Raw genomic sequence first — 13,062 nt, forward strand, 5'->3', positions numbered from 1 at the left:
ACTGAGGCTCAACTGTCCAGGGCCATGGATAGTGTGAGAAAGAGGCGAAGAAGCGGGTGCAGGCAGGATGGAATCATTGGAGAAAAGTGTCAGGTGTGATGTGTGACAAAAGGGTATCGGCAGGGATTAAAGGGGAAGTGTCCAAAAGGGTGGCGAGACCAGCAATGTTGGATGGTTTGGAAACAGTGGCACTGAGGAAAAGACAGAAGGCAGAGCTGGAGATAGCAGAGATGAAGATGCTGAGCTTCTCTCTGGGAGTGAGCAGGATGATGATAGGATCAGAGGGACAGCACATGTGCTCAGGTGTTTAGGAGACCAAGTCAGAGAGGCTCGATGGAGATGGTTTGGACATGTACAGAGGAGAGAGAGAGCCAATACTGTCTATCTCTCTATCCATCCATCTACTGTAAACACAATCGCGTTTTTCGATGACACTGTCTCTTCCCGGTTCTCGTAGGCTGCGACACTGTGGCGTCACGGTGGGCGGAGCTCCGTGTAATCCAAACAGTGACAAGATCACTCGGGCAGCGGTGGGTCGATCGATCGTCGCTCGTCTTGGTGCCAGCTGAGATTTTGATGACAGAATGGCTGCTCAGAAGATAAACGAGGCTCACGAGCACATAGCTAAAGCCGAAAAATGGTGAGTAATACCGGAGTCTCCGTGACCACGAGCCGCTTCATGTTGCTGTTAGCATTGTAGCTAAAAGGCCACTGCAGCTCCTGCGGCAGAAATGACGGGTCGACATCGATGTCTGTATCATCAGTGGCTTTCAGATAAACGCACCCTCGTTTATAAGCATTGACTGGTCGCTGTCATGATTCCATGCAGCCTGAAAACCAGCTTCACCAAGTGGAAGCCCGATTTCGACAGCGCAGCCTCAGAGTACGCGAAAGCAGGTGAAGCGTCTGTGCGCGGTGGGTGTCGTGCGCGGGACTGGCTCCCAGTGTTGATGTGCGGTGTTTTGCAGCTGTTTGCTTCAAGAACGCCAAACAGTACGAGCAGGCCAAGGATGCTTATCTGAAGGAAGCCGAATATCACACGGAGAATAAAGCGTATCCTTGCTGCCAGTCTGTCAGCAGCCTCTGTTCTCTCCCTCTATGCCCTTAACTCCCCCTCCAGTCTCTTCCACGCTGCTAAGTGAGTCCCTTCAGATCTCTCCTCTTAGTTACGCTGCAACTCTGACTCTGACTCTGATTTCTGCAGGGCCATCGAGCAAGCTGGGATGATGATGAAGGTGGGTGGTAGGGAGTAGTTTCCCTCACCGCTCCCTGCAGCGGCGTTTCTAACCGTGCTGCTTCCCATCAGGAGCAAAAGAAGATGCCGGAAGCCATTCAGTACATCGAGAAGGCCTGTATGATGTACATGGAGAACGGGACTCCGGACACGGCCGCCATGGCTCTGGACCGGGCTGGGAAGTAAGTTCCACGTCTGCTGAGAAACCCAAGCAACGCTAGTGTTTATCAATGATGTCAGGACTGGAATGTTAGAAGGTTAAACCTTCACTAGAGGTGTTTCCTTCCTCCAGACTGATCGAGCCTCTGAACCTGGAGAAAGCGGTGGATTTATACCAGAAGGCCGCCGGAGTGTTCGAGGTAAGCGTTCCTCTCCTCATAGCATCATTGTCTGTTAGTGACGCCGTGCGATTCCCTCCAGAACGAGGACCGCCTCCGCCAGGCTGTGGAGCTGCTGGGGAAAGCCTCCAGGCTGCTGGTCCGACTGAAAAGGTGCTGGCTTCCGGTCTGTCCCGGGCTCTATTTACTGATGCCGACTTGCTCGCTCCTCCAGGTTGGATGAAGCGGCAGCGGCTCTGCAGAAGGAGAAGAACATGTACAAGGAGATCGAGAACTTCCCCATGTGCTTCAAGGTCCAACTCTGAAATGCTGCTGGCTTCACTTGAGCTTTTTAAAAAACCTCCCTTGCCCTGCTTGTTTGCAGAAAACGACGGCTCAGGTTCTGATCCACCTGCACAGAGGAGACTATGTTGCTGCTGACAAGTGTGTCAGGGAAAGTTACAGGTACGACTAGATCTGTCCTCACTCGGGATGGGCGATAACTTATTGTACACTATCGCCACTATGACACTTCTACATCTCACGATAAATTTGTATTAGTGAACTCTTCAATAAGGCCATGGAAAACAAGCATTTTAGGAGAGAGAAATGTGAAAAGGTTTTTCATCACACAACACAATAATGATTTGGAATAGAATCTGACTACATGATCATTTCTTCACATGATTTCTAATGTTTCTTCAACAGCATCTAGGAAATGTGTCCTGACTGCTACATAGTTCAAGTCAACTGTTCAGAGACATGAGACACAGCAGACAGACGGCTCCATTTAACCCCTAAATAAAGCTGGCAGAGCAGCCTGTCAGACACCAGCGGCTTCTACCAGAGACCTGGAACATTGAGTTTCTTATCTCTACACTTAGTTCACTGTTCTATTGAAATATCAACAGCATTAAAACAGTTTCAAGAGAGACTGTAGTGTCCAACACATGGAAGAGAATGAAAGAAATTAAAACATTTATCGTGATAACTTTTTTTGTCCATATCCCAAGTCCACAGCAAAGGTTTTATTTTTAGGTATTTGTCGAGTCACTTGGTGGAGTTGACTTGTAATGCTCCACAGAACCACTAGGGGGTTCTGCATTTATCTGCAGACTTCAGTTTGTCATGTCTAACGGCACAAGCAAGTCCTGGCTGCTTCAGTGTTCAATGTTTTCTCTAGTCTTCCTGGATACAGCGGGAGCGAGGACTGCGTCGCCATGGAGACGTTACTGCAGGGCTACGACGAGCAGGATGAGGACCAGGTCTACCGGGTCTGCAACTCCCCGCTGCTCAAGTACATGGACAACGACGTGAGTCTTTATCATTAGTACGAGTCTGACTCACCTGTGATGACAGTGGAGAGAATGAGGGGTGTGAGGAGGTGGGGCCGGGTCATTGATGTCAGAACATCAGAGCATAGTCAAGGAAACTCTTTCATCACCTCAGTGGGTCCAAAGCTGTTAGGAAAATGCCCTGCTTGCTTGGTGTGTGTGAGAGAGTCCTGTAAAAAGTTGGACCTCTTGACTGTGATTTGACCCCATGCCCCCTCTCCTCCCAGTACGCCAAGCTGGCCATCTCCCTGCGAGTACCCGGAGGAGGCAGCAAGAAGAAGAAGCCTGCCGCTCCGGCCGGTGGCACCGGGGCAGACTCCGCCCCCGCGGAGGAGGAGGACGACTTCGAAGGCGGCTTGTGTTAGTCTTCCGTCTCCACCACTCTTCCGCGTGCGAGTTCGAATCCCAGACCGTCGAGCAATGGAAGCACCGGCGGTCCGGGGCGGTGACCTCTCCTCCAGTCGTCTGCAGATGTTTTCTCTTTTGTGGCGCAGTCAGTTCTCGCTGTCTTAAATAGTGACATCACCATCCCAAATACTGTCGGAAGTGTTGATTTGTACATAGAGAAGTGACTCAGTATTCACGCACGCGGCGACCGAAGCATGAGGTGTTGTGAATATTTATGCTCGTCTGAATAAACCACTTTTATTTTCTGAATGAGCTCAGCCATTTTAGTTGACAATTCTGTCCATACTTTGACTCTCATTCCAAGTGAATCTCTGACGCTGACGAAGGGATTTGTTTACATGTTTTTATGTGCGCTGTTGTTCCTCACAATCATATCAATAAATGTTTGAGTCGTGTGACGAGTCAGTCGCCTGTCTTCCTGTGTAACAACAGCACTGGCTTCACTTCCTCTGGACCTGGAGGTGAAGTTATATCTGCTCTTCTCTCCCACTATACCGCCTGTGCCCTCTGGAGGGCGCTTCATGCTGAAACACGGTCAGTGAGTCCCAACTGACACTCAGTCATGACAGAAACACAGTGACTGTGGGGCGCCGAATGTAAAGATAAAGACGCCCGTTTTCGTCCAGATTTAGCAGAAATCTTGGGCAATATTTTTAGCAAACATTTGTTAGATTTTAGACACTACACTTCAATGTTTCGTCCCAAGTGTTAGAAATGCTAAATCTAAATATGAAATCTGTCATGTGAAAGTTCGGGATAGTTTTGGTTGGCCAACATTACCGAGCGAGACGTTCCTGAGTGCGCGCACCACTATTGACAAGTGTTCAGAGACGGAGAAAAGAGAAAATAAAGGCCTGACTATTCATTCATCAAGAACAACTTCCACAAAATCTAAATGTAAATGCAAATCTTACATTTAAATCTTAAATCTCAGTTTTAAGGATTTAGATGCCCCCCACTGCTAGTATTTTGATTTAAGATTTTGATTTAATATTTAGATTAATGATTTAGATGTAATATTTTGATTTAAGATTTAAAATTGAGATATAATATTTGGATTTACATTTAAGATTCAGTTTTACAGTTTCACACTTACAGAGGTGAAACAATGGGACGTAACAGGAAAGCATAGTGTCTCAAATGTAACAAATATTTGCTAAATCTGTGAAAATATTGCCAAAGATTTCTGCTAAATCAGTGTGTCTTCATCATTACATTCGGCTCCAGGTCGTCCTTCGTGTCGGCCACACGGGTCCTCTGGCGCCCCCTACCGGAAGAAGCTGAAACAAGTTCCAGCTGGTCATCAGTCTTCAGCTTTTTATTATTTTTCATATCTCCGGACCTCTTTTCTAGTCATGTCACATTAACATACAAGTGCAGTTTCACATTTCATTCCTCCTCCTCCTCCTCTATTTACATGGAGAAAACTGGTAAAATGACTTTCATGCTACGGTGTCCTATAATGCATAGTTTGGACAAGAGAGCGTCGCCGTTCAGCCCTTCTGTGGGGACCGAAGCGGAGTGGCCCCTGGATTCCGAGGCCCCTCCCCCTCCCGCCTCTCGCATCAGTGAAAACAGCTCTTCCTGAGAACGATATGTTGTTTGTGTTGTGACGGATACAAACAGAATAAGGCGAGTGACGTCTTCATCTGGGAGGCTCCTGCTGATGTGGGCCAGTCCTGCCTTCTGGGACGGAGGAGTATTGCACAGTCCCCCCCGATGAGCGTGTGCTCTCGTTGATCCACCGGAGGGAAGCCCTTGTTTGTCGACGCCCATTTCATTGTTGAAAAAATAAAGACGGAATAGTTTTAAAAATCAAGTAAGTGGCTTCATCTGGTGAAGACTTGTGCTCAGAAGTAGAAAGCAAAACCCTTCACAGTGGGAAGTGGGTGGGGAGGAGGCCACCCGGGTCACTGCGTCTTCTCCCGGGTCCACTTGATCATGGTCTCGGGCGAGCGGTACAGGAAGATGAGCTTGGCGTACATGTCCTCCTCCAGGTCCAGCTCGCCCGTCTCTCGCACCAGGAAGATGTCGGTGCAGAGTTTGAGGATGCGGTCCACGTTGGGCAGCTCCTCGAACATGATGGTGTGCGAGATCCCGCTGAAGAACTCGCGCACAAACTTGCCGATGACCAGGACCACCGACGCGTACAGACCCATGATCCTGAGCCGAGACAGAGAGAGCGGGGTCAGCGGCGGGCGGGCTGAGGCGAGCCGAGCGAGGGACCCACGGTTCCGCTCCGAACCTACCCGTATCCGGCCAGGAAGCCCAAGCTGGGCGGGCTGACCTGGTCGCTGAAGACGTAGACATCCAGCCCGGCGTCGTAGCTGGACCTCTTCCTCTCGATGGGGCCGCCCTCCGTCTGGTTGACGATCCACCACTCCTGGTTCTGATCCGAGTCCTGCTGCGTCCGCATCAGCATCAGGTTGATGGAGAACATCTTCTCATCTGCAGAGACGGAGCTGAGTCAGCAGAACGTGGTGGACAAGTTCAAGACTTCACCTTTGTACAGCTGCTCCACGGGTTTGGAGTCGGAGTCGCTGGGGGCGCGGATGTAGCGAGGGAAGATGTCGGTCAGGGTCCTGCAGAGGCGGCGGGAGACTGGGGTCAGAGCTGCTGCTGAGGGTCACCACAGCACAAGGTCGGCACTCACACTTGAGCGTTGCTGCTGTTTCCACTCAGCAGTTTGATGAGGTCCTCCTTGGTTTTGGTGTCCAGAGACGTGACTCGCTTCCCAGACGCCGTCTCAGCCTTCGCCCCCAAACTCAGGTTCCTGTGAGGAGGTCACATGGTCCCACCTGAGAGGTCTCTCAGTTGAAGGAGCTTCTGAAGGAAGTCTGGGCTTCTTCTCACCTTTGCACAGACCAGGACACGGTGATGGGGAAGTCCTCCTCCGTGGTGTTGAGCATCTCGATCAGGTTGGTTCTGCTGGGAGGGCTGATGGTCCACAGAGAGTTGGAGCTTCCCTTCAGCTCGGCGATGATCAGGTCTCCAGCCATGTAGCTCTCCAGCCACTGCAGAGCGTTCTGGAAGAGCAACAGCCACCCGTCACCACCTGGGCTCTTCTGAGCCCATGCAGAGAACTCACATCGTCCGATTGGTACTTCTTCTTGAAGCCGTCGAACTCCAGCCCCGTCACGTTCTGCAGCTGTTTCTGTTGAGCGCTCATGGTGAAGATGGGCTGAGAGAGAGACAGAGCCACACAGCCTTCCATCAGACTCAGCTCCGCTCCGTTTGGAAGCAGAGACGAACAATACAGGACCAACTGAAGTGCGCCCCCGTGTGGCATTAGAGTGTATCGCAATATCTGTCGTGGCTAAAACATGGCCAAAAACTAAAAGTTTCTGGGGAATCGAATCTTCAAACTTTAAGTACCGAGCTAAATAATATGGATGGACAGAATTAATAAATCTTCAGATACTGAGGGCAAAAACTAAAAGTTTAAAACGTAAAATTCCTCATTTATTATTTTACACTAAAAAAAGCGTTAAACTAACACTTACCTAACTTTTAATCTCAAGAATTTGTACTTTTTCTGTTTTATTTTTAATGCTGAAATACTTCATTTAAGAACCTACGAATTTTACATTACATTTTTTTTTTTTAATTTTGGATTTTTCTTTTTTTGTTTATTTTTTTTTTACAAATGAAAAATGACAATGTAAACTGTACAATGTAAATTTAAATCTATAAATTATATTCTAGTCTCAGTTAATGCTTTTATTTATTGCAAAAAATCATTCTTTTACTCTGATATTGGAGCTTTAGAGCTCCAGACTCAGACGTTATATGTGCTCATAAAATCCTCTTCAACTTTCAACTCTAATAATTCGAGACGCAGAGGAACGGAGGGTGAAAGCAAAACACTTGGCACGACTCTGTCACACCTGGAAACCAGCCAGAGTGATCTCAAACGAGACGTCCAGCGGTGGGTTGACCACCCCGGCGACAGACTTGACCAGGGACATGAAGAGCAGCGGGAACCAGACGATGCAGATGAGCAGCATGACGATCATCCCGCCCATGCCGTACTTCACCACCTTCTTCTTCTTCTGGCCTCGCGGCTGCGGATACCTCTGTGAAGCAGGAAGGAGGATGAGCTCCGCCTCTGCGCGCTGCCGCACAGACCTGGGACTCAAACCTTCTCAGACTCTCGCCAGCATTTGAGGATGAAGATGTGAGCGTAGATGTCCTCCACACAGATCCAGCTGGACAGAGACAGCGAGGTGTCGGTCCAGACCCAGTCCATCACCGCCCGCAGCTCCGTCAGGAAGGGCACCAACCGGAAGCTAGAGCAGACCAGATCAATCAAGACCGAAGCAAGGATGAAGTTCACTGCTTGAGAATTACATCTCTTAGAAAACCTCGGGCTAAAATAATGAGGAACATCTCCTGTGGATTCACATCCTGCCACTTCACTGCCACTGATGCGCCATCACTGTCTCAAGGTCCTCTCCAGCCAACCCTGACGAGTGACCTCTGACCTCAAGAGAGCGGGAAGCTTCATGTTTCTAGTCTGTTTGTGTGACCCTCGGGTCCCATCTTCTCTTCTGAGCTGGCAACTATTTACACAGACTCAGTCATCTTCTCTTCAGTATGAGCTCTTGCCTCTGACATCATCAGCCTGCGACAATTCATTGATCTGTGTTGAATCTTTCACCTGATTTCACCTGAACTAACAGAAGACTGTGTCACACGAAGGAACCTGTCTGTCTTTGAAGGCCTCCGACTGCACACACATCATTATCTGGGTCTGCTGTGTGACCAGGAGTCGGCAGTTTGACATTCTCCAGACCAACGTTTCAGGTGTCCGTTTGGAAACCATCTGGTTGCTGCTGGTGGTAATCGATGCCACCAAGTGGTGTTTTCCCTGCGAGAAGCAACATTCCCCACATTCCTCACCCCTGAAACAGGAAGAGGTTGACGTAGTTGTAGCTCTTGGTGAGGAAGTTTCCAAGGACGCGGGTGGGATAGCCGCAGCGAATCTGATAGGCCGACAGCCCAAAGTAGATGCACTTGACGAAGTACCACATCTGAGCCACCGTGTTCTTGCTGAAGCGCCTGCGAGGTGAAGAGAGGAACGTGGTCACTGTTGGGTCTGGTTCATTCTATCGGTCAGGAGCTTCACAGACCCTCAGAAGAGCAGTGAAACCTGGTCAAACACCCAAACCAAACCCTGTAACAGCTGTTCTATCAAGAAGGCAAAGAAGAGCCGTAGCATTCGAGAGTCTTCTTGCACGTCACCTCATCGTAATGAACTGGAAATCTGATCAACATCCCCCTTTCAATAGATAGATACAACAGGAGCAACACACGAAAGGAACAAAAATTCTAGTTTGGTCTCCATTTATTGCTTAAGTCAAGACTTCGAATTGGCAAAACAGTGGCTCCTGAGCATCGACACAATGTTGCCTTGAATATAAAATAAGTGATGGATCTGTATTTTTTATTTAATTATTTTTGATATTATTAGTATTTAATGTACTAATTATTATTAATGTTTATTTATTAATTAGTTATTTATTATTATTTTTATGATATTTGTTCTGATTATTGTTTCATGTGCTTGGTCCGGGGATGGGTGGGAGAATGGACGGGGGAGGGTCGTGGTGGGAGGAGTTATTGTTTTTGTCTGTGTATGATTGTATTGTACTGTTTATCTGTCGTTGTTGTGTCAAAAATAAAAAATGAAAATAAAGTTAAAAAAAAAAAAAACAGTGAATCAGAGCCACCTACTGTCATCTCAATCAACGTCCTGTCTGGTCACTTCAGGTTTGTTGTGTATCTACTCTCTAGAGGAGATACAGTGGCCGACTACATCAATAAACAGACAAAAACGGCCAGCAGGTGTTGCTGGAGAGTTTCCTTACTTCTCCGTGATGCCTGGCAGGATGAAGAACATCCAGAAGTGGATTCCGAACACCAAGATGACCTGAAAGATGACCTTGCCCATGACTGACTTCCTGAGGTAGAGGGCCCGGTCCACCACCATGGTTCCGAACTGGATCAGGACCATGACCAGGAAAGGCCCGGGAACCTGATCCTCGGACAGCGAGGAGGTGATGTCTGCCGCCGAGTGTTTCTGTGGGCGGAAGAAGAAACCAGATGAAAGGCGACCCGGACACGGAGGGTGGCGAGTTCGGGTCGGCACTCACGCCGAAGGCCCAGAATCCAAACACGATGATGATGAAGTCGACCGTGTCGGCGAGGAACATCAGCACGTAGACGTCGGTGACGGCGCTGTACTCCGGGTGGATCAGGTTGTAGAAGAACTGCCGCATGGGGATGTAGAGCTCCATGAACCTGGGGGACGACCATATGCTGAAGCGGCGTGTGGTCAGTCGAAGAGAGAAGAAAACCTTCCAGAACGTTACTTCTTGATGAGGAAGGCTTTGCCCTTGAAGAGCTGCTCCTTCAGCTTCTCCATGATCATTTGCTTGCGGGTCTTCTGCTGAACGCTGGCCTCGCTGCCGTCTTTGTGGCTGCTGTTCCGTGAGGTCAAACTCCCTGCTGAGACAACATTTCCAGCTGTATGTGAAGTGTGGAGGAGCGCGTTGGCGTCACTGCCTCGGCATGAGATCAAACCTGTTTCCATTTTACACTGAAAATGCTGCAAACCTCAAGTCAAGAGGGTTAAAGCTGCTGAAATGTTGGGCCTAATATGATCCTTAATGGAGCCTCTAAAGTGACCTAGCAGCAGGAGGTCAAAGGTCGTTACCTCTCTTGGAGCGAGCGGCTGAGTGGAGGGATCTGTGAGAGATGTGCGAGCCTCCGCTGGAGCTCTTGCGCCGCTGGTACGTCTGCTGCGGCTGACTCTGCAGCTGAACGCGGTCCGAGTCGACGGACGTCCCGAAAGCAGACCTGACGGTGTGGGATGAGCCTCTGCTCTCGTTGGTCACCGAAGACGCCGGTTCCGACTCTCTGTCGCTGTCGAGAGTCGGCCCCCTCTCGTCCTCTGACTCGCTCGCTCGGGGCGCCTCCCTCTTCTCTTTGGGGTCGTCCTCGTCCCACAGCCCGTGACACTGGAGGAGGAAAGGGCGGGGAGAGTCAGTTGGGCCCGAGTCAGTCGGATCCGGAGCGGTCGGGATCGGAACACCTTGAGGATGGATCTGTGGAAGAACAGGGCCAGTAGCTGCACCAGGTCGTAGTGGACGTAGCCGTCCTTCTTCTCCACCCCGATGATGTTGGGGGGGTGGTAGGGTTTGTCTTTGTAGATCTTGTTCTGGTTGAAAGGGAAGAAGCCAAACTGGAAGAAGTACTTGATGACGATGGTGACCTGGGGAGCACAGAACCATGGTGAGGAACCTGCAGCTGAGAGGAGCACAGATGGTCTCCTGACCTCGGTGTAGACGATGGCCGTCATCCAGTAGCGCTTGCTGGGCCGCGGCACGGACAGCATGGCCCACAGGAAGATGGTGATGGGAAGCACCAGCGTGGCGAAGTTGGCCGACACCATGTGGTTGATGATGATGACCAGGTAGCAGACCATCTCTGAGTGAGCCACCAGCATGTTGTAGAGGGCGTAGCACAGCTGCAGGATGAGGGGCTGACTCTGGTAGAACTTCTCAGAGTGATCCAGCTCCTCGTCGTAAAACATCCTGAGGAGGAGAACATTCCCTGAAGCTCCATGCGCTGCACCGAGGAGCTTCTCCAGTGAACTTACTTGTTGAGAAGCAGCTCACTGGCCGTCAGCTCGGTGGTCATGGAGGGGAACATGATGTCCGACCTGCTGTCCGAGCGGCTGTCCGACGTCATGACCATGCGCCTCCTGCGGTCCATGTCGCTCTCGTCGTCACTGACCTCCAGCCGGTCGAAGCTGACCGCCTTGCTGTAGCTGGGCGGCACGTCCACGTCAGACGTCTTGGAAGCATCGGTGTCCGGCGTGTAGAGGAGTCCTGCTCGTCCCTCGGCCTGTGCGAGCTCCGGTTGACCTGCACCATCCTCGCTCTCGGTGACAAAGTCCGGCTCCAGGGCGTAGGTGGCAGACTCCTCTGGCCTGAGTGAGGGGCCTTCATCTGGGCTGAGGGACGTCCAGTGGATGTCCCTCTCCACCATCTCTGGCTCTTCTTCTTGCTCTTGAATGTCCACCGGTTCTTCCCTCACACCTTCCTCCTGGGGGTCCCGAACCTTGGAGTCACTCCAGGGATCCCCCTCAGCCTGTTTGCTCTGCTCCAGTGGCTGGCTCTCCCTGGCTGCCCGCTGTCTGTCCTCCAGCTGGTCCTGCTCATCCTCCACTTCGTCAATGGTGTCGGTGGTTCCTTGTCTGGAGTAAAGAGTTACACACTGCGTGGCTTCACTGCAGAGGCAGAGGAGATGATGGTGAGAGGAGAACACAGAGCGGGTCAGGGAGTGTGGCGTCACCTGGAGACAAAGCTGCTGCCGCTGTCCATGGACGAGTTGGACACGTCTAGGCCGTACATCTTGCGCAGCTTGGGCCTCGCTCGCTCGCTGGTTTTGGGGATGCACTCGGGCATCCCGTCCAGATCCTCCAGGGTGGACTGGCGGGAGAAGAGCGTGGTGGCCTCGGTGAAGGCGCTGAGATGAAGGACAGGTCATCAGATGAGTTGATCTTATGGCCCTTGTTTTCTACTCTCCAAGGGTTCTGGCGGTTTTCTCCTGTACCTGGACATGCTGTCTCTGGAGGCAGTGGAGTCCTGGCTCTGCACCTGGAAGCCTCTTCGCCTGCGTCTGAGCCTGGAGGAGGATCCAGACACAGTCTCGTCGTCGCTGAGCTGGTCAATGCTGGCCTGCCTGGACGTGTTGAGCCGCATGGCCTTCTGGTAGTAGACGTGGATGCTCTCCCTGGAGGGGACGTTGCCCTGGAGGACGGAGGAGCTTCAGAACCCTCAGTGATCCAAGCGTGAGGGCGTCACACACCTTCTTGACTTCTCTGGTGAGCATGCAGCGCTCGATGCGCAGCACGGTGGAGATGTCGATGTACTCGCGGCACATGTCGTTCATCCACTTGGTGAAGCTGTCCACTGTGGTCTGGAAGAGCACCCAGGTGAACTTGATGATGTTGAACACCCGCTTGATGATGTTGTCTGTGGAGGAGAGTTGATGACTGCTGCTGGAAGGTCTGAGGTGAAGACCAGCAGCCCAAGGATCGACCCCTGTGGAGCCTCGAATTCTCAGACCACTTGACAGACTTCAACCAACCTGGACCCCCGGAGTTCTCCTCTTCTTTGTCCTGTCCGTCCGACAGTTCGCCCAGATCGATGGTGATGTGACCGGCTGCACCACACAACAGTTGAACAATAAAAATAATGATCCTCAAACCTTTCGTCTGCCCTGCATCCTCCTCACCTTCTTTCTTGTGTTTGCGATGTCTCACTCCTTTGGTGTATCTCTTCCAAAACTTGCGTTTGTCTTTGCCTCGTGCCTTCAGAGCAGCTTTGGGGTCAGTGATCCAGGCGTGGTACAGGAACTGGAGCCCGGAAGACGAGAGTTAGACTGAACAGCTGCATTTTAAATACAAATAATGGAAGGTCTTTGTTGTGAGACCTGTTTTCAGTGAATTCAGTAGTTATAAATAATGCGAGCATACTAATACGTAATTCATCTTTGTTTCTGTGTAATAAGGTTAAAAACTAGAAAACTAAATTAAAATTTACAAATATAATAAAAAAACGGAATAACAATACGTTAAAACAACAAAGAAAAAATATTCCAAATTTGCTTTAAAATAAAAAATACATAGTATATAATATTATAATGTTAAATATATAAATAAATAAAAAACTACAATAATAGACTCATGGCAAAATAG

At 50.2% G+C, this 13,062-nt stretch overlaps 2 protein-coding genes across 3 annotated transcripts in view; one reads left to right on the top strand and one right to left on the bottom strand.

The window, feature by feature from the left end:
- The first annotated feature begins 473 nt into the window (after positions 1 to 473).
- Positions 474 to 3,687, top strand: napgb (N-ethylmaleimide-sensitive factor attachment protein, gamma b). Its single transcript, XM_053883352.1, has 12 exons — positions 474 to 640; positions 830 to 897; positions 969 to 1,053; positions 1,121 to 1,138; positions 1,205 to 1,235; positions 1,307 to 1,416; positions 1,527 to 1,593; positions 1,655 to 1,725; positions 1,787 to 1,865; positions 1,937 to 2,016; positions 2,735 to 2,864; positions 3,113 to 3,687. Exons 1-12 carry the CDS (start codon positions 585 to 587, stop codon positions 3,248 to 3,250), a joined length of 933 nt encoding a protein of 310 aa, XP_053739327.1. The 5' UTR covers positions 474 to 584; the 3' UTR covers positions 3,251 to 3,687.
- A 779-nt stretch (positions 3,688 to 4,466) lies between these two features.
- Positions 4,467 to 13,062, bottom strand: part of LOC128769392 (piezo-type mechanosensitive ion channel component 2) — a 63,936-nt gene continuing 55,340 nt past the window's right edge. The window contains exons 34-54 of one of the 2 annotated variants that reach the window (XM_053883074.1): positions 12,600 to 12,720; positions 12,453 to 12,527; positions 12,171 to 12,337; positions 11,916 to 12,112; positions 11,655 to 11,828; positions 10,957 to 11,589; positions 10,633 to 10,891; positions 10,390 to 10,569; positions 10,012 to 10,315; positions 9,668 to 9,800; positions 9,449 to 9,596; positions 9,164 to 9,375; positions 8,196 to 8,354; positions 7,435 to 7,582; positions 7,181 to 7,369; positions 6,382 to 6,474; positions 6,147 to 6,319; positions 5,947 to 6,066; positions 5,796 to 5,875; positions 5,543 to 5,741; positions 4,467 to 5,456 (exon numbers count right to left, since the gene is read on the bottom strand). In XM_053883074.1, coding sequence (XP_053739049.1) covers positions 5,204 to 5,456; positions 5,543 to 5,741; positions 5,796 to 5,875; positions 5,947 to 6,066; positions 6,147 to 6,319; positions 6,382 to 6,474; positions 7,181 to 7,369; positions 7,435 to 7,582; positions 8,196 to 8,354; positions 9,164 to 9,375; positions 9,449 to 9,596; positions 9,668 to 9,800; positions 10,012 to 10,315; positions 10,390 to 10,569; positions 10,633 to 10,891; positions 10,957 to 11,589; positions 11,655 to 11,828; positions 11,916 to 12,112; positions 12,171 to 12,337; positions 12,453 to 12,527; positions 12,600 to 12,720 — 4,017 coding nt within the window. In that variant the 3' untranslated portion in view covers positions 4,467 to 5,203. Of the gene's footprint in view, positions 5,457 to 5,542; positions 5,742 to 5,795; positions 5,876 to 5,946; positions 6,067 to 6,146; positions 6,320 to 6,381; positions 6,475 to 7,180; positions 7,370 to 7,434; positions 7,583 to 8,195; positions 8,355 to 9,163; positions 9,376 to 9,448; positions 9,597 to 9,667; positions 9,804 to 10,011; positions 10,316 to 10,389; positions 10,570 to 10,632; positions 10,892 to 10,956; positions 11,590 to 11,654; positions 11,829 to 11,915; positions 12,113 to 12,170; positions 12,338 to 12,452; positions 12,528 to 12,599; positions 12,721 to 13,062 lie in introns of both variants that reach the window. The other variant, XM_053883075.1, reaches the window with a different exon arrangement.

Source organism: Synchiropus splendidus, chromosome 13 (assembly GCF_027744825.2).
Source record: "Synchiropus splendidus isolate RoL2022-P1 chromosome 13, RoL_Sspl_1.0, whole genome shotgun sequence".
Classification (NCBI taxonomy): Eukaryota; Metazoa; Chordata; class Actinopteri; order Syngnathiformes; family Callionymidae; genus Synchiropus; species Synchiropus splendidus.